Genomic DNA, 24,239 nt, shown 5'->3' on the forward strand with positions numbered 1-24,239 from the left:
AAAGAAAAATAGAATTAATTGAATTATCAACACTTCAGACAGTAAAAACTTGACACCTTAGATGACAAAGATGGCTCCTCAGGTGAGTTCTGCTCCATGTAGCGTCCCACCTCATCTGACAGCTCTGTGAGGGGTGTGGAGGACAGGGTGTAGTGGGGAGACAGCGACTCGGCCTCGCCCGGACTGGGGCTGCCGAGGCTGGGGCAGGCCCGGAGCGGACCCTGCTGCTGCTGCTGGAGGCGGTGCTTTTGAACCTCTGCGTATAAACTGTCCCGCTGCTTTTTAGACATGCGGCCAAACTTCACCGCTGAGAGAAAATTATGAGAAGAATTTCAGATTTTTACTTAGCCTTAGTTAAGGATCCCAAAAAAATTGTTAGGAAACACTCACTCCACTTCAGACTCCTAGTCTGATATGTCATCCACCCCACTAGGCTGAGTAACCACCTTTCATCATTTAAAAACTTTAAAACTATTGTCCAGATCCTTTGAACCGCGCTTTTGGCCTCATACTGGGCTACAGGGCTAATACAGTCCAAGACATGTCATATAGAAACACTTTCATTCGATCTTATGGAGACTTTCAAGTGTTATAATCTTCGGTAGTACAGAGGAATACGTGGGCAACCCGAACAGAGACTATTCAGCAGTTCTGCACAGCTGTTATTTTGTGCATTTGCTTGGAAAGCTGCAGACAAAGATCCTGCAAACTGCTGACTGCCAGATGCTCCAGCAGCTGAGAGTGTGTATGATTTGTAACCTAGCTTTGTGTATGTGTGTGTCTCACCGTCTCGGGACATGCCTACAGCCAGGCATTTCTGGAGACGACAGTGTTGGCAGCGATTTCGGCTCGTTCGGTCAATGGGACAGTTTTTCTGACGGGGACAGGAGTAGTTGGTGTTACTCTGCTGACTCCGCCTGAAGAAACCCTGAGACAGGATGAAAAACGTATCACTGATGCATGTGACCCATCTCTGAAACCAGAATTGAGACTTCTCTGGTCTTTCCAGCAGAGAATTTAATAAAAAATAATGCTAACAAAACATACTTATTAATCCCAATTTGGAAATTAGCTTCTGTATTATACCCATCTCCCTTTTCCCTAGAAAGCATCGGGCTGAGGGAGAGTTAATATTTAACAAGGTAGTGTAACTCCATGCTTAGGCTTTGCTGATTGACACTACAATGCTGATGGAAATGAAAGTATATTATGCCTGAAGTGAATGTAGTGAAAGAAGCAGAATTTTCTGTTTTATTAAATGACAGTCGAATCCAGCATGGATGCATTGAGAAGGACTCCAGCTGCACTGTGCTCAATACAGAACGCACAAACTTTTCCCACTTTAGTTGCAGAAGGACGAAAATTCCTTTGGCAATTAGTAAAGTATACCACTTATGTGAAGGTGGTAGCACATGTAAAGGAAAATTTAATACAATCCACACCAAACTGTATCATTATAATAGAAAAATTTAATTAGTGTAATGGTTTTTTGAGAGTTCATTGACCCGACAAACCAACAGGGTAACTTCTGTAACTGCTTGTATCCACGTGACTTCACATCCATCTCATTAGTTCTACTGAATATGAAGTAGTGGTCAGCATAGCTCATTATAGACCATAGTCTGCCTGGCAAAATGCCCGATGCTACTGTTGTTTCTGGCTGTTTCAAACTAAGCTGCTCAAACTAAGAAGCTCACTGAGGTTTCTTCAGTAAAAACGTGAAAAAAAAGTAGAAAAGTGTCGTGTGAACCTTTTATTGGGATCAAAATTAGCTAAGTTAATCACTTGGTTAAAGATTTGTACATCACTTTACTTCAGTTCTCTGTTAGCGTCTGGTATGATGTGGCCGAAGCATTTCTTTATTTCATGGACATAATAGTAAAATCAATATACAACATAATTTGTTATACTCGACAACTGTATGATGTAACATGCACTGAATTCTGACAAAAATAATAATAAAAAAAAAGTCCAAAAATAAATAAATAAAAAGAAGAAGAAGAAGAAGAAAAAAAAGACCCAGTGGTGTAGAAGGCTTGGTAGAATCTATGATTATTAACATTTACAATTTATACTAAAATCACAGTACAATGGCTGCTTTAAGTACTGTTAAAAAATTTTGTGTTAATGTTATTCACAGTCTAAAATAATGAAAAACACCAGTGGCAGATATGGTCTTAGATGACAAATAGTATTGTGTAAAGAAGTGGGCGGGACTTACCTTGCAGCCCTCACACGTAATCACGCCATAGTGGATCCCTGATGATTTATCTCCACAGATCTTACAGGGGATGATTTCAATCTGAGCTGCAGTGAGGAAATAAAGAAAAGTCACAACAGTAGAACAATTTGGCATCACATTTCCAATGTTTCCATGACAACATATCTGCAGATGAAGGCGTACTTGAGGTTTAATGCTGTGTGATGCGACTGCATTTGGCCTAGTGGATGGTGTGTAAACTGAATGAGATACTTTAGAAGCTTATAGTGAAACTGTTGTTTTCATAAATCATTTGCTGATGTGCTATGTACTATGAACTACATGTAAGACCTGGTTGACCCAAAGCAGATGCTGTAGAAAGGAATTCAACTTTGGGTTGTATCTGATGTGTCAGACAGCTCAGGCTCAACCTGAAAACACACTGACTGTGTGTATTTATATCCCCTGCATTTTGTAACAGTGACAGCTCAGCTCTGAGCTGCTATATTTAGCCGAGGGAAATTATGTAAGAGTTCAGAGCCATTAACACAACAGAGGTTTTTACCCAGACAGACACATGTGTAGAGAAGCTGATCGTCAGCTAAAAAAAGCACTCCTTTTATTGAAGACCAGGAATCTAGCATGCTCAGAACTGAATGTGAGACGAACTTTTAAAAATCAACATGCAGCCATGCATGCACAAGCTGAAGAGAAAAAAAGAAAAACATGACTACTCTTCATTATACACGCTATATACATAGCAATCGACAGTGATTTTCATTATTAAACTGTCAATTATTTTAACAACTCATTAATGTTGATGAAAAGTAAGAAAACAGTGAAAAATCTCCCTGGCATGTCTCTGAGTTCCTGTTACCAGGGGCTGCTAATGGAGTGCAGACCTCCGCCAAGACATTGTAAATTCATATGATGATTACAGGAATTATTTTTGAGTTAGAAACTCTAATGGCAAAATTATGCCTACCTCTTCATAGTAAAGAATCAAAAAACCCTGGATCCATGCGGTGATCCGGATCATCCCAAAATCAAATCAATTGTTCCTTATTCAAAACTGAGATTTCCTAAAAATTTGATCAAAGTCTGTTCAAAACTTCCTGAGCACAGACGGACGGACAGACATACAGACGGACAGACAGACGGACGGACGGACGGACATACAGACGGACGGACAGACAGACAACAGACGGACGGACAGACAGACGGACAGACATACAGACGGACAGACAGACGGACAGACAGACAGACAGACAGACAGACGGACGGACAGACAGACGGACGGACAGACATACAGACGGATAGACATACAGACGGACAGACAGACAGACAGACAGACAGACATACAGAAGGACAGACAGACGGACAGACGGACAGACATACAGACGGACAGACAGACAGACATACAGAAGGACAGACAGACGGACAGACATACAGACGGACAGACAGACAGACAGACAGACATACAGACATACAGACGGACAGACAGACGGACAGACGGACGAACAGACGGACGGACAGACATACAGACGGATAGACATACAGACGGACAGACAGACAGACAGACATACAGAAGGACAGACAGACGGACAGACATACAGACGGACAGACAGACAGACATACAGAAGGACAGACAGACGGACAGACATACAGACGGACAGACAGACAGACAGACAGACATACAGACATACAGACGGACAGACAGACGAACAGACAGACGGACAGACATACAGACGGACGGACAGACATACAGACGGACAGACAGACAGACATACAGACGGACAGACAGACATACAGACGGACAGAGACATACAGACGGACAGACAGACAGACATACAGAAGGACAGACAGACGGACAGACGGACAGACATACAGACGGACAGACAGACAGACATACAGAAGGACAGACAGACGGACAGACATACAGACGGACAGACAGACAGACAGACATACAGACATACAGACATACAGACGGACAGACAGACGGACAGACAGACGGACGGACGAACAGACAGACGGACAGACATACAGACGGACGGACAGACATACAGACGGACAGACAGACGGACGGACGAACAGACGGACAGACAGACATACAGACGGACAGACATACAGACGGACAGACATACAGACGGACAGACAGACAGACAGACAGACAGACGGACGGACAGACATACAGACGGACAGACATACAGACGGACAGACAGACAGACAGACAGACAGACGGACGGACGGACGGACGGACGGACGGACAGACAGACAGACAGACAGACAGACATACATACATACGGACATACAGACGGACAGACAGACGGACAGACATACAGACGGACGGACACTGCTGAACACGTCCTCGGCCTTGGTGGAGGTAAGAAAAGGAGGCAGCCTTCTGTTCAGTGGCCGCCAGACTCTGGAACGCTTCCTTTGGACTTGAGATTGGAGGTCGCTTTTAAAAGCCAGTAAACGACGTATCTTTTTAAATCTGCTTTGTATTAATATCTCTTGTTTTTATGCATTGTTGGCTGTTGTGAAGCACTTTGTGATGTTATATCTTGAAAGGTGCTATTTAAATAAAGTTTTACTTACATAATTACTTACTTAAAGAAAATAAATCAGACATCATAAAATTAGCCGATTAAACTTTCTGAGAGCCACAAAAAGATTCTTGTGCATCATAACGTGTCCTCTCTGTGACCCTGAATGCCTCAGTGTTTCACCTGACCACCTGACCCAGTGAAAGAGGATCTGACTGATCCTGCGTTTAACACACTGAACACAGCAGGTGTCAGATTAACTGAAGCAACCAGACAACCTCCTCAGTAAACAAAAAGCAACCAAGACTGAATCTTTTGGGGTTACTATTTACAAGACTACAACTAGATTCTTTTAGCATTTTATTGTGATATGTTGGACAGTTGATCTCAAACAGGGCTGATCTGCCCACAGTAAAGCAAACAAGGGGAGAATTTCACTCCAGGAGGGAATTACACATCATCTTCATTAAGTGTGGCTTTACATGTCCACCAGGTGTTACACCGACTCATCAGAATCTGGAGGGATGAATGAGTTTCTATTCTTCTCTCATTTGTTAGATCATTAAACTGTAACACATAAATGATCCACAGCAGACGTTTACTTCTTGATAACCGTCCGCTCCTCTTTCTGGACGGTCCACCAACGACGTTTCATCACCGCTTCTTGTTTGTCTTCCCCCGGTTTTTGCCGGTGTTCTGACTGTCGGGATTCTTGTTTCCTCCTTTGTCAGAGCTCATCTTTTGGTTGTTGATCGTGTTTCGTCACTGCGACTTGCGATAATATAAAACATGTTTGATATTGTCGCAGATCCAAGACTAGGGAAAGATTGACGTTAAACAGCGCAGAATACCATCTTACACCAAACGACCAAGATGGCGGGAGCGCGCTGTGACTCCAGTAAAACTCCTAAGATTTCCTAAAGACTTCCGCTTTTAGTCTGGGATCGTGAAAATCGTTTGGTGTGAGCCCAGCATTAGTAAACTGATGCAATGTTGTGGTTGTGGTAAGCCATCGCTACCAGATACTGGTGATAGTTGTATGAAATGTTTGATTTCTTACAATAAGAATGCAAAAATAATTACCCTCCCCTAATTTTAGTAAGCATGGTATACACTTCCATTGCTACGCTTTAATTTCCATGAAACCAGATGAACCCAATCAGCTGGGCTACAGCCATGTTTTAAACAACACCAGTGCTGTGAGATATATCAGTTCATACTGAAAACTGATTTTTATTTTTGTTCTAATTTGAATTTGTCTTATACCACAAACACCAGCCTAAACAACACTGGGAACGTGATGCTGCGGGAACTATTTTAAGGAATTTTTTCACTGCCGCACCACTAAACATGCAGCAGAGCAGCTTTGTTACTGGAGATGACAAGCGGTAAAAATGGGTAAAGAAAGTTCAGAAAGTGAAGCTGTAGCAGACCTTGAAGTTGAACATGATAAGACAGCAAAAATAGCACTGTATCTGTTGCCTGGTTTTGAAAGGTTGGACGTGGACCAAATAACTAGTTCCTGAAATGCTGTTGAGATAAAGTTGTAAAGAGGTGGCAACACGAGCAGATTGCTGCACCATCTTAGCCACAGACGTGCTTTGGAGTACAAAAAATATGTGAAATTAGATTAGCACCATCCACATCCTTGGATAAAAGTGAGAAAACCAGAGTCAAATACCATAAAACAGGAATAAATTTTTAAAACGCAATATATGTGCAGGTCATATCACCCAGCACTACCTGAGACAAAAAGGACTGGGTAACTTTATTTGTTCTTCAGGCATACATCGTCTAGCCATCTAACTACTCAGACCAGTATCAAACCAAAAAAAAAAAAAAAAAAAGAAAAAAAGGGAAATTTTTACAAAAGTTCTTGTCAGAGTATCAACCACACCTGTCACACAACAGCAGCAAGAACACAGGATGTCTCCAAACCAGCCGCTGCCTGTGGTAATCTCACTGCCTCATCAAGTGGTGGTTAGCATGAGATCAGGCATCAGTTCAGAAAGACGTTATTCTGAGACCACAGTGCAGTGAAATTTGTTGCGACATTCAAAAGTGTTGACATGTCAGGTCTGATCAGAGATGGCGTTTCAGGAGGACTTGCAGGCAAAAAGCCTTTCTACCAATGTGGAAATAAAGCTCTTACATACTATTTGCACAAGAACACGCAGCATTTGGCTCAGACGGCAGGTATTTTGTTTGTGGAAGGGATCAGAACCAGCACAGAACACTTAGAGCTACAGAAGGCGCCAAGTCTGCCGACACCACTGAAGCATGATGGAGATCCCTACAGGTTTAAAGCAGGGATTTAGTCACAATGAGAGGTCTGTCACAGATGATGCAGCCCCTGAAGAGTCAGTCCCAGATTACAGGGAGTGACACTGAGACAGAGTGAATTTGAGTTCTCTGAGGTACCAAACAACCTGGTGGTGTTTTCTAGCTAAAAAATAAGACCTCATCAAATATTTCATTTAGCTTATTTTGTCAATGAAAGGTGGAGCATGTAACAAAATTAAAGGTCAATAACAGAAAATTTAAATATATCACAAAAACTGTGTTTCTTTGGGTATCTAATCACTTTACCAAAATAAGTTGTGTTTTTATTCTCTTTGAATGAACTTCTTATATCTACTAGCCGTGGGTCTATATACATGGCAGCTGCCATATTGGTGCTAATATTTTTACTACAGTGTGTTTGAATGGACGAATAACTGTGTGTGAAGTGAGATCTCTCTGAGCTTTAAAACTGCAGTATTTAGCAGCCTTATGTGATAGGTGCTAAAGCACCATTTAGGATAAGAAGCATCTTAAAAGGACCACAGAAGAAGACAGTACAGATGTACAGTGCTGAAGTAGTTACCTGTAGTGCAGTCATCTCTGCACCTGAGGCCAATGGATCCACTCACAGATGAAAACATGATTTTGTCTGGAAGAATTTTGGCTGACAGCCACTGGCCACTTACAACTGTGCTTGGCATTTGAACTGCTATGTTTATCTTTACCACTAGATGTCAGTAATTCTTACACACTGTATTTTAATTATCTTCACTTCATTGTGTCTTAAAAATTTGTTCAGCAGTCTTGTGCACACTACACAATTGATAAACATTATAAAAAAAAGAAGAAAACAGCCTTAAATATACACATCTAATGATGCAAACATAAATAAATCCACAACACACACACAGTTTCCTCTCTGCAGTAATTAGCTCTCTGAATGTTAATCCCGACTGAATTCCACATTTCAACATCAAAGAGGACGTTGAACAAAGCCTCCGCCCAAAATTAGAGCCGATCTGGGAGCAGCAGATATTTATAGTTCCAGCTGCAAACATCTGCCTTGTTTTTAACGCCCATCAGCCTTGCCTTCAGACTCAGAGCTGCGAAGGCCACAGTGTTTTTCTTCTGCCTGGCAGATGAGAAAAAATAAATGATAAAGAAAAGAAGTCTTAATGATAAGAGGGGGGCTGTTTCAGGTTAACCTGCCAGGTTGGTGGGTTTCATGTGAGGTAAAGAAAGAACACCCTCTTACTATTTCATCTCACTTTGAAGTCGCTGAGCTGGAAATTAATGTGAACTGAAATTAGAAATGCAGGTTTGTAAATGCAAACTTTAAATGCATGTTTAAAGTTTTGGCCGACTATGCAGAAAATTCAAGAGATTCATAAAACTGCAAGTGTGCATGTAAACAAAAATGTGTGTATGCATTCTTAATTTAAAAAGTCATGAATATGTTTGTTTTCTTTTGTATGAATCTCAGTTATTGTAAACTTTTACTGGAGCATAATCCTGATTCTTTTTCTCCTTTTCATTTATTTACATTACATCACAACTTAAAGTAATGACAAAGAGGAGAGCAGTTTTACCAAATGTGAGACGCATGTGGGAGGGGGTGAAGAAGAGATACGCTTCATTTGTGGTCCCAGTTTCATGTTAATTTTCTTTTTATTTTAATATTTTTGCATTATCATGCTTTCTAAAGTTATATATTTAAAAGTGGTTTATTCTATTTTCATCTTTCTTTTTTGTCTATTTCATATTTCTGTATTTGGTCATTTTGCAGATGGGACCTGGTGCTTGGTGACAGGTGGGACTTTTTAGACGTGGTAGACATGTTCTGATGGGGTCTATTTTGCAACTCATCCATGAGATTTTTCCATCTAATAAAATCCAGAGGTTGCAGTTTCAGTCCAACCAGTTATTTTAAAAACTGAAAGCTAAATGAAGAACAAGTGAAAACGGCGGTTCAGTTACAGCTAGCTACACCGCCTATTTTTCTTGAATATTAAAGACATAACTATTTTTATAACACATTGGGCCCATTTACGCGACCATCAAAACCAGTTATCTGGAAGTAATCAGATAATTGTAATAATCTGATCTGACACATCTACATGCATTTCTGAAATACCAGAACAATGAAGTGTTTCCTTTAATTTACAGCCAGAAATGCTGTGATGGACAAAAAAAAAACAAAACAAACCAAATAAAAAAAGTTTTGATTTTTGATGTCCAGATGAAACGTTTCATTCAGTAGAGTCACTCTTAATATTCTTAAAGTTCAGATCGCAGATAATTTGTTGACGTTAAATAATTTTACAAAGAATATTGGATCCATTTGAAGCCGTAAAGCGACTCAGAAGAAACTACAATAACGGTAGATTCAGCTTGTTCGGCTGTGTGTGTTCCCGTGACAACCATGACACTATCGGCGTAACACCGGAGCAGGAGAAATACTCCGGCTGCTCCTCGCTGGATCAGGAATGTTTCCATCTTCACCTCCCTGAGAGAAAAACTCTCATATGTTTGTTTTCAGACGCATGCTCTCTGTCCGGTGATGGAAGTGGGACCACCAGTGTGTGCGTGCGCTGAGGTGGTATCACTATTATTCGATACCAACATGATGAGAGCCAAAGAGCCAAAGAATGTGAATTAGAACCAACCAAAAGCAGGTTTTGCTTTTCTTTAGCTAATTTGTGTGTGATAAAAGGGAATGGTTATTTTATTATTTTGTTGCCGTTATTTTATATTATTTACTAATACAAAAAACTTCCATTTAAATTTTACTCTAACTGATCAGGGATTAGCTGCTAATGTGAGCAGTAATATGCTGTTAAATAGTTTACAGGTGAATATAATCCACACTGGTGGATGAAAAAAATCTGAGTTTGGCATTATCTTGGCAAGAGCAGCTGATTTTGGATGGAAGACACAAGAAACCAGTTTTTTATATAAGACATGTTCGAATTGTCTTGGAGGTCAGATCTGGGAATTAGCAGCCATCTTTAATGGGTGAAGTTGGAACTAATGAGTCTTCCCCGACTTTCCCAGTCGGATATCAGACTTCATCGGGCATTCTTGTTGCATTTCCGAATGGGAACTCGAACAACTAAGATCGAGCTGAGTATCGGTAAGTTACACGAGAGCAGGGGAACTTGTCATTGAAAAAGAGGACGTATAAAAAAGACTAATCTCCAGGTTTTCTGAATCGATATTGGGTTTGTTAAATTTAAATCGAGTCAAATGGATTAATTGTTGTCTTTAAGCCCAGCTGTAGTTTAAATTAAGTATAAAAACATGAGGGACAAACTGAGGTCTCCTGGCTGGTAAAACTGGTTGACAGTTTCTGCTTCTTCTCAAAAATCAGAAGTTGTCTCAGAACAAAATCAATAGATTACAATAACAAAACTAGATCTTTATTGTAAATATTTTCTTTCAAACAGAAAGACAAATGACTTTTTTTGATTTTCTACTTTTTAGTTTGTACGTTGCAGTAAACAAAATTTCTTTGGGTTTTGGTTGTTGGAACAAACATATCATACAACCTGTCATTTTCTCTGAAACTATCTTTTCTAGATGAATGATGAATTATTAATTACTAGTTGACACTAAACCTATTTAACCAGAGGAAATTGTTTGGGTTTTGTTTCTTATTTCTGTTTAGTGGCAACGCAGCACATCCAGGTGATAGACTGATAATTATTACGGTGATGTGGCTGAGATTAACCTTTAGTTTCATAAGTCAGATGTGACAACATGCCATGCTCTTCCTCATCCTCCTCCTCTCCTCGGTGAGTCCTGGCGTCAGTGAATCTGAAGGGAAAACCATTTTAATGACTTATCAGCTGTCAGAGCAGCAGCCATCAAACACACAGAAAGCTTTCATGTTCGTCACTCTGCTGCGCAAACACTCGTCAAACAGCAGAGCTTCTGTGTTTGAGAATCCCTTTAAGCTCAGGGGTGTTGGAAATGGAGTGAGGCTCCCCCTGAGAGCATGCTCTTCTTCATCTTCCCTCCTCCTCTTCCTCCTCTCAGATAAAAAAAGTGTTCTCTATATCATCCCTTCTTCCTGACTAAGAGGGGAAATGAAGCAAAACTTTATCCGTTTCCAAGGTTTATGTAAGAGGAATTCGTCTCATAATTAGGGTCTCCACATGTAGCATAAAATTAAACTATGAAACAGACATTTTGACTTTCAATGAAATAAGAAGCATTAAAATAAAGCAGCATGTCATCTTCATTTACACTCAAAGCCCTCCTTTTCTGGTCCACCTTCCTGCCTGGTGGTATCACCAAATTCTGAGCCTAGCAGCTGAATGAGGAGGTGAAATGGAGACTCGTCAGACCAGCAACGTTTCTCCATCTTCTATTGTCCAGTGTTTCCTGTTCTTAGCTGACAGGTGGCACCCGGTGTGGTCTTCTGCTGCTGTAGCCCATCTGCTTCAAGCCTGGACGTGTTGTGTGTTATTCTGCAGACCTTGGTTGGAACCAGAGCTGATTGGACTTCCTGTTGCCTTTCTATCATCTCCAACCAGTCTGTCCATTCACCTCTGACCTCTGACACCAACAAGACATTCTGGTCCAGACAACTGCTGCTTACTGGACATTTTCTCTTCTTCAGGCCATTCTCAACAGTTTCTGAAATACTCAGACCAGCCCGTCTGATAATAAGTTTGTGTTTTGGGTCAGTATGGAGTCTTCTGTCTACTCTGATAACAAAGTAGTTTGTATATAGAACTTTCTGGTTCTAGGTCGACGGTGATGTTGATCTGCTGATAAATTCATATCACATTGAAGCAGCTCAAATCATAATTAAAGGGTTGTTTTGTTCAGAATTTCTTGGCTGAGTTATTTCTTTTTTAAATATCTTCCATTAGTTTACCCTAAACTAAAATCATGAACAAGACATTCTGGTCCAGACAACTGCTGCTCACTGGATATTTTCTCTTCTACAGATCATTCCCTGTAAACCCTAGACATGGTTGTGTGTGAAAACCTCAGTAAATACTCAAACCAATAACCATGCCACATTAAAAGCCACTTAAATCATCTTTCTTCCTCATTCTGCTCAGATTGAACTTCAGCAAGTTTCTTTTGGTTTATGTGATTAATGGTGAGATTTTTGTCTTCATGGCAGCATCTTGCTGCAGATCTGTAACCAACTGAGCTGTTGTACACATCATATGACACATCTGCCTGTTGGACTCAAACTGTGTGGACATCAGCACTGTGGCTGGAAGGATTGAGCTAAGACGCCTTGCTCATGGGCAAGTGTGGCAGGAGGAGCCCCAACATGCTGCAGCTAACAGGCTCTGTCCTGTAATCTCCTCTTCCAGCGTCCAGACAGTCTCGGCCTGGATGTAATAACGGCAGACATATGGCGGCACACATGGAGCACCAACATGGCCGCTCAGCAGATGAAGCAGCAGCTTGTTCATCAGCCACAGTTGGTGATTTGATTAGTCACCTCTGCAGCTAATCTCCAGAACGAGTCTCTGCTTCTGCTCCACACGTCTTTACTTCGATGTTAAATTGGTTTAGATTCATTTTGTTTTAAGAACAAGGTTTAATTCAACCTTGTTTGGTGGTAAAATGTTTAGTTTAATGTTTAATGTCCAGTTTTTGTCTTTTGTTTTTTCATTTGAGAGAAGGTGGTGATCTGTGATCTGTGCACACTGTGCTGGACTACACCTCCAAAGCTGTATTCAGCTCATCCAATCACCACAATATATACACAGAGAATTAAATATTTTCCTACTTTGTTTCACACATGCATTAAAAATATTCAAATGTAGCTCAGGAGGCTTTTGGGTCACATCTTGCTTCCTCAGACTCCATACTGAAGCGCCTTTGAGAAAGATGCTGAACACCATGTTGCATGTGCTTATCAATGTTATAGGTTTGATACTAAAATACCAGCTATTTCTATTCTAGAATCAATTCTCAAATCAAAACATCCGCCTGCCATTGTCATATGTGAAGTAAGATTGCTCAGTGGTGACACCATGTTACTGTGGCACCACAAACCTTAAACATCAGAAAATCATAACTTATATATATATATATATATATATATATATATATATATATATATATATAGTTTTTTCTGCTTTTTCATGTCAAATAAGAAACAAACTGCTTGAAAGCACACAGACCCTTTTAGGAAAGTCATAATGTTTGCCAAACAGCAAGCAAACACCAAAGAAAAAAAGTACTGATAAGAGTGCATTTAAATGCAGAAGACAGTGTCAGAGGTGCATCGATGGGCAAGTCAGTCACATCTGCAACTTCTCTCTAATAAAATCCACCTTCCCTAATATGAATTTTTTTTCACTTGCTAATATGCTATATGCTAATTATAGAGCCCATCTGGTGACATTGGTTGAAAATTTATCCTGTTGCGTAGCCATAGACTATTATGTATATGAATAAAAGGATTCAGTCATGGTCAGTTATCTTAACTTGCCCAACACATATCGCGTTCTTTTTTTTTTTTTTTTAACTGAGCACTTACTAATTATGGGACTGTGCCTAATAAGAAGAGATCATCACCATTATAGTTAATCCAAACATTGGAGTAAAAGCCAATAAAAACAAAATTATCCATGTTTCATGCATGTTATAGCCTTTAAGGAGCTCACCCATTACTTTGTGACCACAGGTTTATTCTCACTTCCCACGCATAACTCACCCCTGGTCGAGAGTTTATGTATTTTCTAGTAATGTCTACCAACTTATTTGATAGTTTCACACAAATTTGTAAGTTTCCTCTAAAAGTACTTTTTTGATCATCAGCCAATAAGTAAGGGATAATGCTGACGAGGTGGCCATTATCATAAATTAATGGACGACGCGGAGGCGTGAACCGTCCGACTCAATTCCTAAAATTACCAACCAATCAAAATTTCCACCAGTTATTTCAGATAAACTGAACTAATAAATGTGACTGAATGTGTTTTATCATGTTCATTATTACGAAAATAGCAAAACAGCAACATTATCTCAATGTTTTATTTTCCAACAAGAAACAGATTTTAGATCTTTGGAAACATCCTTGAATCTCAAACATAAACCTGTGAGCACCCGGATGTTGAAGTTATTCAGCTACTTTAATACCAACACTGAGCAGATGTACATACATGCACAGATCCGTGGTTTAGGAGCCACTTCTGCTGCACTCAAGCTGGTGGAAGCCGTGTCCACATGCAGCTCGTTCTGGATCTACAGCAACAAATCTGAGCCGCAGATGAACACTTGAACCTTCCAGACTTTTTCCTGTGGACGCTGCACTCGGATACCACAGTAAAAAGTATAATTAGCCGGGTAGTGGCACCAAGCGAAGGCTAATGAGCTGAAAGAACTTCATGACAGCCACCGCTGTTTATTCCAGAAATGCCAGAGCTCGGAAAAAAATCCCTGGTGGATAAATGATCTGAAACCAAGCTGTGGAAACATGAAAACGTTCAGAGAGAAGCAGATGAAAGAGGAAGATGATGCTCAGCCTGTAGAGTAAATCAGTTTGCTGGGGACAATAAAACAACCTCCTGCTTGCAGCTTAACCTCTTCCTCATGACAACCTCCTGTACAAGGGTCTGACTAAGATCCGTACAGAACAGTCACACATGTAACATACCAAAATGAGAGAAACTCGGCTAAATGGCTCTACCAAAAATTGGTATCCAAACCAAACACAGTTCAAACCCCAAGCAGTTATAAAGGAATGTAAAAAAAAAAAAGCCCACGTTAACTTCAGAGCTTCTGCTAATTTCTTAACTTCAAGCAAACCACACAAACAAGGTGTCGTGTGAAAGCAGAGACTCTGCTGGTTACAAAGATGTCCGACTCATCACTGAGAGACAGAAACTCTGGGAGCTAGCAGCTAAACAGTAGCATGTAGCAAAAAGCACGTCTTACTTTTCCTGTTCTGTGGTCAAAAGTTTTATTTCACCTCAAAAAAGAAGAGAAAACTCTGACGTGTTCTTCCATGACTCTGGTTTTGTTTGAAATGGACCATAAAGGTCCTGACTCTTTAGAAAACATGACTTTTTTTGTTTGTTTTATTTATTTGTTTATTTGTTTATGAAGTGTGGACTCTTTATACAACATACAAGCTTTGTATTTTCTCCTCTGTGGAACATTTTTGGTGTTATCCCTTTATTCTATTATTGGTTGATAGACGTGTCAATTATAGAAATCAACCAATAGTTTGCAAAGATATATTTTTTAATCAATAAAATCTAAATAGTTTTCCAGTCTGGTACCTGAGAAAGGTCAAATAGCACATTAGAGCACATTTAGGTGATTTGGCCTCCACATACCTCTACAAAAACATCTGTAAGTCCTTAGGTTCACTTTTTCAGCTTCTACTTTTGCAGTTAGTCATCAGATATTTCCAAATCCTTGATAAATTAGGCTGCTATCTTATGATTCAACGGTTATTTTTACTCTCTATATAGTAGATTTTTAGCCAGAAATAAAAACGTTCCTTTTCTACTTTGTTCCAGGTGGATTTTCAATTCAATTCAATTCAAACTTTATTTGTATAGCCCTTTTCATACATTGTCATGCAATACAAAGTGCTTTACAGTGTAAAAACATATATTAAAAATCTAAGAGTAGAATAATGCAAATGCTATCTACTTTACATTTGAAATCACACACATTCACACACACACACACACACACACCCAAGCGCGCATCACACAACACAAACAGATGATGCCACTCTTCTTTTCATAGAATTAAAACTATTCCTTCTAGTTCCTGTCTCTTTAACTGAAACGGTTTAAGAACAAAGTTTGAGAGAGAGATCTAAAAGACAAGATAAAAGACGATTGGCTTGACACCACTGTGAGGAAGCAGTACCTTGGGGACCCATCCACACCATGAGCGCCCCACCAGCAACCACAGAGGCCATCGCCACAGGAGCCGCCAAGATCGGGTCAGGCGAGGGCCCCCACCACAGCCACAGGACTGCAATGCAGGGCCCGTCAGCCATCCCGTCCAGGTCGACCCCCGCAGCGACAACCCTGCAGGCCGGAGAGACAGCCCACGATGTGGAGGATCCCCATGAGGGAACACTGGAGCTAGAGGATAAAAGATAAAAAAAAAAAAAAAAGATAAAAGCTGAAAATAAAACACAGTATAAGATACATAAAAGAGCATAAATAAATCAACGTAATAAGAACAATAAAAGAAAATTAATATATATTAAAAAGTCAATTTAAGACCAAGATACAAATGAGTGATAAAAATAGACAAAATAGATAAATAGATTAATTAAAATAACTGCTTTCATTGGCACAATATATCTTGATCCTGGCACTTCTGTACTAATCCTTCTTTCTTTTGAGATCAAGATTATACATACAGCCCTCGTAGTTGTGAAGATATGATCAATGCATTCTAGTTAGTGGTTAATTACTGGATGACTGTGTTTACTCTTGTCACCAAGATTCTCTGGAGATTAGAAACTCTCAATAATTAGACAAAATCAGAAAATAATTGCAGTCATATTTATGAAAAAAACATATTTAGTTTGTTTTGGGGGAAACAAAAAACAATAACATGATAAAAAGCTCAATTTGATTCTCCTAGTTGGTAATAAAAACAGATTAAGAATGTAAGAGTAAGACTTTGACCAGATGTTTCAGTGGCTGAAACTGACATGATGTCATCAGTGATGTCACCTCCACCATCACCCCTCATCCCCCTCCTCTTCTTAGCATCAGTTAAATAATCTCCTGGCTGTTGTAATCCTGTGACATAACAGGCAGGCTAAATGCCTCCTGCAGCTTTTTCTCACAGACTGAGAATCTGGACCAGAAACACAAACACACACACACACACACATGTGCACTGTAACTTCTTCTGGAAAATACTGATAAAACTGAATAAATAAAAAGTTTCTAAGTGAATAAGAAACACTCGGACCACCTCCAACGACAGATGGGAAACATTAAAATGGAGATCAGGTCAAGTTTAAGTTAAAACTTAAAAAGCTACAAAACAGAAAAGGGACATCACTCCAAAAAGATCCAGATTACACCAAAACATTAATAGTGACAGTGAGAGATGGAGAAAATGCTAATAATCCTCAAAATAAAGAGTATTAGATTGGTCATCAATAAATAAAGAGACAAACTTAGAAGTAAGTAAATAAACCTCAGCTCACAAATAGTCAAAGAAATCTAAAATGATGCAAAACTGAAACAATAAGACTAAAAGTAATGTAAATGACCACAAAACAAACTAAATAAATAAACGGGACAGAAAATAATGACAAAGAAATTCATAAAACCACCACCAAATGTCATCAAAATATACAGAATGACCAGTTATCAATAAAAAAAAAAAGACCATCCAAGAAGAAAAATAAAAAATAAGCTACAGCCTCAAAGAAATCCAAACTGATGCAAACACAAAAAGAGTTTAAAATATTACATAAATGACCAAATGAGAGAAAAAAATTAAACAAAGGAAACAAAATGATGACAAAAAAGTAAGAAATAATAACAAATGGAAAGACCACGGTCTGACTCAAGGTTGCATCATAAAAATAAAATTCCCAAAACTACCTCCAACATTAACAGCCACAAAGAAATGTGAAAATAACCCAGAACAGACACAAAATGAGCCAGACTGGCAGAAAATTACCACAAGATGTAAAATTACATCAAAAAAGTGCGAAAATACAGCGAAGAGTCAGAGAAAAAACCCAAGAGAAACCAAACATCCGAAGCTTCGAATGATTAAAACAACCCATTTTAAAGCATGTGTTTCAGTCTGGAGCTCTTCTTCCTCAGAGGTCAGGAAATTTTAGTTTTAACCTGAAAAGCTGGATAAATACACAAGCACCTCTGAAACTAACACACACTTAAATAAATAAGAACACATAAATAATCACTGATCTTTAAATGTGTAAAATCATAAATACTACATGCATTCATCAATTTCCTCTGTCTCCAAAGACTTGGATTTACTCAAACGTCACGTCCACATCCAGAACATTCATGTCTCTCATCCTCGTCCCGTCCAACACACACTCCTCTCCCATCCCATGTCACATTAATCCCACTCCCAAAATAGCAGCGTGTAAGGTTTCTTTGCTTCTCTGTAAACAGTCAGACAGAAGTAACACAGACTGAAACCAAGCCTGCATAAGGCAGACAGAGTGGAGCATCTCCAAAAACAACTACAATCTTTACTCAACTCTTCAGCAGACAGAAACTCACGAACAAAACACGCACACACGCAGGTTTTAACTCACCTTTCATTGCAGAAATGACTAAATACATATTTATAATCCAGTTTGATGGAGGGAACAGCAGCACTGAGCCGTGTGTGTGATCAGCAGCAGCTCTCTCAGATCTGTCATCCTCTGGCTGCTCTGCGCCACATGAGCCTCAATGTGACAGTGACATCATCACTCTGGCCCCGCCCTTAATTAGCCCTGCCCTCCTGATTGACACCCCTGTCAACCAATGAGAGCGTAGAGCAGGTGCTCCTCCTTTCTGTTTTGTTTATTTGTTCTTTCCGATGTTTTTAAACCCCTTTTGAAAATTTAATTTGAAACAAATGTCCAAAATAAACACATAAAATAGAAATGCAAAAAAGGAAAAACAGAAAAGAAATTAGATGAAAATGGTTAAATTCCAATTTATTAGATTTTTTTTCAAAGAAATTAGAAATTAATCCTTACACTGCAAAAAAGTCTTAAAAAATTACTATACAGATACATAAAATGAAAAAAAAAAAGACAAAAATGAAGAGACACAAAAAGACATAAAAATTGATGATGATGGGAAAAAATGACAATAATAATACAAAATGAAGGAAATAGATAAAAACCCTAAAAGGTGTACGATCTATGGTGAAAAGAAAAAAAATATTAAATAGGTATAAATTTAAACATAAACATCAGAATAAACAGAGAAAAAAGAATCACAAAACAACCACAGATAGTACAGAAATTAAGAAAAAGAAACTTAATGGATATTATTGAGACTGAAAATAACATGAGGGAAAAATAAATGGCACAAATGCTTGAAAAAAATACCTTAGATAATGAAAAATGCTATACAAAGACACAAAAACACCCCAAAGACACACTACGGGTGAGCAAAAGTCACACAAAAGCAATCCAACGACTAGACATAAAAACTGCACATGTATGTAAAAAAAATACTAAATTAATTTAAAAAGAAAAAAAAAACACAAAAACAAGGACATTTCTCTGATTCTGAACGCAAGTCTGCAGCTTTACAAATAAGAGGAAAAAACACAAAATTAAATTAAATAAAAGGATGATAAAGTTCACAGCATTCAAATCTGTCCTAAGTCTGGACACTGATTACATCCTGATGAAATGAAACAGCGTTTCTTTCCTTACAGTCTACAAAACAAATAGTTCAGATACAAAAACACAAGAGACAGAAAACAGGAAGGAAGAGAGAAAATAAAGCACAAAAGATAAAAGAAAGAGGAAGATAACGCACGACGGCAGAGCGAGAAAGCAGAGAGATGCAGCTTCAACGGAAATCTGTTCACCAGCCAGCAGCACAAACCTAAAGAGATCCACCTCCTCAGTCCTCCAGCAAACCTTCCAGGTAAAGATTTTAAAAGATTTCATTTCTTCTCTCACATATTTATGAGACTGACACACTGCTGAAGTGAATGACCGATGTGGTGTTTGGAGAGATCAGACCAATTATCAATATGATGAAATGAGCTTGATGGTTCCACGAGAATCTAAAGGATAGCAGCTGGTGCTGCTAACTAATAGCACTTGATTATAAATGCTGACGTTTTGTCGGTTGTCCTTTTGGACGGACCAGACCAAGATGGATTTGTTTGGTCAGAATGCACACAAAAAAAAAAAGAATCACAGCATATCAGCACCACCTGTCACAGACAGTGGTGGAGGGATGATGATCTGGGCTTGCTCAGCAGCCACAGGACCTGGACACCTTGCAGTCATTGAGTGAACCATGAACTTCTCTGGACACCAAATAGTTCTTCTAGAGTAAAGTGTGAGGTCTGCCAGCTAAAACTTGGCTGAAACTGGCTCATGCAACAGGCCAATGATCCCAAACACAGCAACAGATCTACAACAGAATGACTGAAAATGAAAAGAATCACAGTCCAGACCTCAACCCGGCTGAGATGCTGTGGTGGGACCTTCAGAGAGCTGTGCAGAAAGTAGTGCTGCAAACCTCAATGAGCCAAAGCAACATTATAAGAAGAGTGGACCAGAGTTCCTCCACAACCATGTTAGACACTGATTATGCCATGCAGAAAACTATTGCTTCAACTTATTGCTGTTAAAGGAGTTTCTACTTTATAATAGAGTAAATATAGTTTTTCACACAGTTGTTCTTCATTTTGGCTCACTTTTAGTTAAATAAATAGTGAAAATGAGGGTCATAAGTTATGCACTTTTCTTCATCTTTTTAAAATCTTGTGAGGACTGGGTAATTCTTTTTTATTGTCTTGATTTGTGAAACTTTAAATCTAAAGAAGTACTTAATTTTCCACATGCCTGTTTTTCAGCAAAAACTGAAAACAGAGAAGTTTAAACTAACATCCCACCCTGCTTCATGAAACAAACCTCAAACCGAGCTGCTGAGCTGCAGTGAACACGTTTAAGCTCCCTAGAAACAGACGAGCTGAGTAAATATCAGAGAGCTGCAGGCGAGAACGACTCCTACCAGCAGAAAGGAAACTTTCTCCTTTTAAACTGACAGAAATGGAGGATCATTTTCATTTGGAAAGGCTGATCAGCCAGTGCTCGAGCTCTGCGCCTCCCCTCGTCAGCACCAGTCAAAAGATGTGAAGGAGTGTGTTCAAGATGTTTGGACAATGCCTACACACTGCCTGGAGGATTAGTGTTCCTCCCTCTGATCATCCCACCCACTGATGACTGCAGGGGGTTTCATATTTAATATCCAGCCTTATCAGCTCCCCACTCTCACGTCTGTCCTCGTCTCTTCAGCGCTGCCACAGTTTAACACAGATTTTATAGCACAGACTGGTTATAATGTGGAAAAATGAACTTCCAGTGCTCCACAAAGAGAAGCTTCGTATTACACATTTTCCAGATATCAGCTAAGACAACACTCCTTAAACCCTTCACTGCTTTCAAGTCATCCAGAAGAGTCATCATCGCAATCTCATAATCAATAAAGCATCACAATATTCATAATCAGAGCCCTCTCATATAGAACAAGCTCCCAGTTTGGGAGCCACATTAAGATTAGGCTTAAAACCGTCCTTTTTGATAAACCTTATAGCTAGGCGTGGTTCTCCATCCCTTAGTTTTGTCGCTGTACACTTAAGGCCGATTTATGCCTGGCACAGGCAGTTTAATCCGTCTCCTGCTTCCTTTACTCATGTAATTTGGTCTGCTTTTGGGGGCCTTGAGGCAGAAAACGGAGCAATATCACCTGAAACCGCGGGGGGAGTGTTGAGCAGTATCGCTGACATGCGACCAGTGAAGGGAACAAACCAGAGAAGAAGAAGAGGAACAGGAAGTAGAAGAAAATGAGGGAATGAACTGTAGAAATGGCAGGTTGACATGTGACGGGAGGAAGAACAGCTGTGTGAGTGTTTAGGGCGTGTTGGGCGGTTGCAAACAACTTTACAGTGGTGCATTACCGCCACCAACCGGCGTCTGAAACTGACTGAACAGCCATGGCAACGTAAAAAACCCACGGAAGTATGAGGCTGGGGACAGTGTTAGAAACAGATGGACATATGTATGCCTTTAGACTGCTGAGGGATGTCCCATGATGTACTTAGCACTTCCTCCCATTTTCGTCTCTTTGCTCTTTATTTTCCATGTATAAGTATATGATATTACTGATGTCATTAACTTGTATTTCTCTCCTCTCTCAGGTCTCCCTGGCAAACAGTTATAGTGCTTGTTGATCCCTCTGTCCTGTCCACCCCAACCTGTGGAGGCAGATGGCCTACCTTCCTGGTTCTGGTTCTGCCGGCGGTTTTTTTCCCTTTCCACTGTCATCCGCCTCCTTGTGCAGCTCAGTTTAGGGGATTGAGGATTTGATGCAGTTTCTTAGCTGAGCTATTATTTCTTATGAATTGCTTGTATGAAGACAGCGATTATTAATTGGTTTAATTGGATCCCAATGAATTTTCTTGAAGTGATGATGTCTGTAAAGTGCTTTAAGATTATCTTGTTGTGAATTAGTGCTACACAAATTAAAGTGAATTATATTGAAAAAAAATAAACAGTAAACTTACATGAGTGTGTCTTCTTCACAGCTGCTGACAAACCTGGAAAACAAAGCAGAAAGACGAGAGATGTTTTTTAAAAGCTGCTTCACTGGGATGATTTCATATATATCCCATCCTTTTGTAACGTTTCCTCCATTTCCTCTGTTTTCTTTTTACAATTTGATCTGCTAAGCCTGCCCACCATTTAAAGATGTCTACACCATATGCCCTGCTCTACACCGGCTTCAGAGTCTATACCAGGGATCAGCAACTCTGGACCTCTCGGACCACTGCCCTGCAGATTTAGATGTTTACCTGCTGCAACACACCTGGTTCAAATTATATGGTCCTCCAAAAGTTTGTTTTCAAGTTCTGCAGAAGCCTTTTGTGCAGAAGGGGGTCTAACCTGGTACTAACAAGGTGGATCTGGTAAAGTAGCTGATGTGTTTACATAAACTTTTAGAGACTGACTTGCCCACACACTGCAGGTTTTACTGATATTTGCATATGCCTCTTGTGCAGCTTGTTACAGGTTACAACAGGAGATTTTCCACCTCTCCACCCGCACACCAGTATAAACATACAGAGAACAGAAGTGCAGAGTTCTTCAGCACACAGCCCCACCCCTCAAGAATTGTGGGGAATCTGAACAGTCCTACCCCTTTACTAGGTGCTTTTTTCAGTGCAAGTTTTGTGGTGAAGAAAAGTTTTTATTATCCAGCTAATGTCAGTGGAAATGTGCCTTTTCTTTTTTTTTTCTAAATCCTGGGTTAATGAAAAATATTCCTGCGGTGGAAAATGGCCTACTAATCCCTACACCACAGCACCCAGCCTGCCAGGTGATTTTGTTGCATGCTGTCCTATTTACAAAGTTCAGAATCAGAAAAATTACCATAAAAGTGGCACAAAAGATGGATCACAGAGGTGCTGCAGTACGTTTTGGCTTAAACCTGCTACAGATATTTCATTAGGAATTCATGAAATGGTTCCAAAAAAGGAGAAATATCTTTTAGAGTACTCTTAGCAGTTTACTTAGCAGTACTCTAAATACTGCAAAATAAAAGTCTGGTGTTTGATGGAAGTTTTTAATGATAAAAGAGCAGACGTGTCAGTTTCTAGTACACATAAAAATCCTACATGTTAACTGTATTACTGGTCTTTTAATGTCTTTTAGTTCTTTCTTATTCTAGGTGTTTAAGTCTGTGATGTTTCTTAAAATGTGGAGTTGAATCCTCAACTGTCAGCCCTCACTTTGCTCCTGATGGTGACTGATAACTCATACATTAATTTCACATCCTCCCTGTCTGATCTGATCTGCTTCCTGCCACGTTAGTCACAAAGCTGCTCAAAATGTGGTATTACAAAGGAAACCTGAACTTTGAGCACGAAGCAGAGGAGTAGAGAAAAGGTTCAAATAAATGAACCAGGTGATTTCATTGATCATTAAAGCCTGACCTGGAAAACAACTTGCTTTAACGTGGGTGCAGAAACCTGCATCAGCAGAAACGCACTGAGCGACGAGCACCGCAGTTTATCTGTAGCGACCTTTGACTGCCCTCAAAGATTAATCCTCCTGCACACCAACGCACACTTCTGCTCCACAAGCTTCATATTTCAAAGACCTGATATCAAGTGTTGTCCTGCAGCGTCCATGCTGCTTTATCATGGTATCTAGGCCAAATTAGAATATTCATTAGATGTGCTCTTTTCAACTGTGGGTTGCAGGAGAAGAAGAAGCTGCTTTGGCTGCATGAAATGCAAAACCAGGAACAGGAGAAGACATGAGTGCAGCAGGAAAATCGTGGAAAACAACACAAACCTATGAGGATGAGAGAACATCTCTGCAAATTCCCCAAGGTTTCACAAAAACCATGACACATACCCAACCATCCATTCATTTTCTATCCCCTTTTAATCCAATGCAGGGTTGCTGGAGCCTGTCCCAGCAGCTGCAGGTGAGAGGCAGGATA

General features: G+C 39.7%; 1 protein-coding gene across 4 annotated transcripts in view; it reads right to left on the reverse strand.

The window, feature by feature from the left end:
- The window catches only part of LOC121643569 (nuclear receptor ROR-alpha A-like), a 91,954-nt gene that overhangs the window by 11,906 nt on the left and 55,809 nt on the right, over window positions 1–24,239 (reverse strand). For 2 of the 4 annotated variants that reach the window (XM_041991063.1, XM_041991054.1), the window contains exons 2-5: window positions 22,297–22,329; window positions 2,222–2,307; window positions 787–928; window positions 57–307 (exon numbers count right to left, since the gene is read on the reverse strand). In XM_041991063.1, the coding sequence (XP_041846997.1) occupies window positions 57–307; window positions 787–928; window positions 2,222–2,307; window positions 22,297–22,329 (512 nt within the window). Of the gene's footprint in view, window positions 1–56; window positions 308–786; window positions 929–2,221; window positions 2,308–18,304; window positions 18,427–22,296; window positions 22,330–24,239 lie in introns of those variants that run through there. The other 2 variants (XM_041991072.1, XM_041991081.1) reach the window with 2 other exon arrangements.

Source organism: Melanotaenia boesemani, chromosome 1, assembly GCF_017639745.1.
Source record: "Melanotaenia boesemani isolate fMelBoe1 chromosome 1, fMelBoe1.pri, whole genome shotgun sequence".
Taxonomy (NCBI): Eukaryota; Metazoa; Chordata; class Actinopteri; order Atheriniformes; family Melanotaeniidae; genus Melanotaenia; species Melanotaenia boesemani.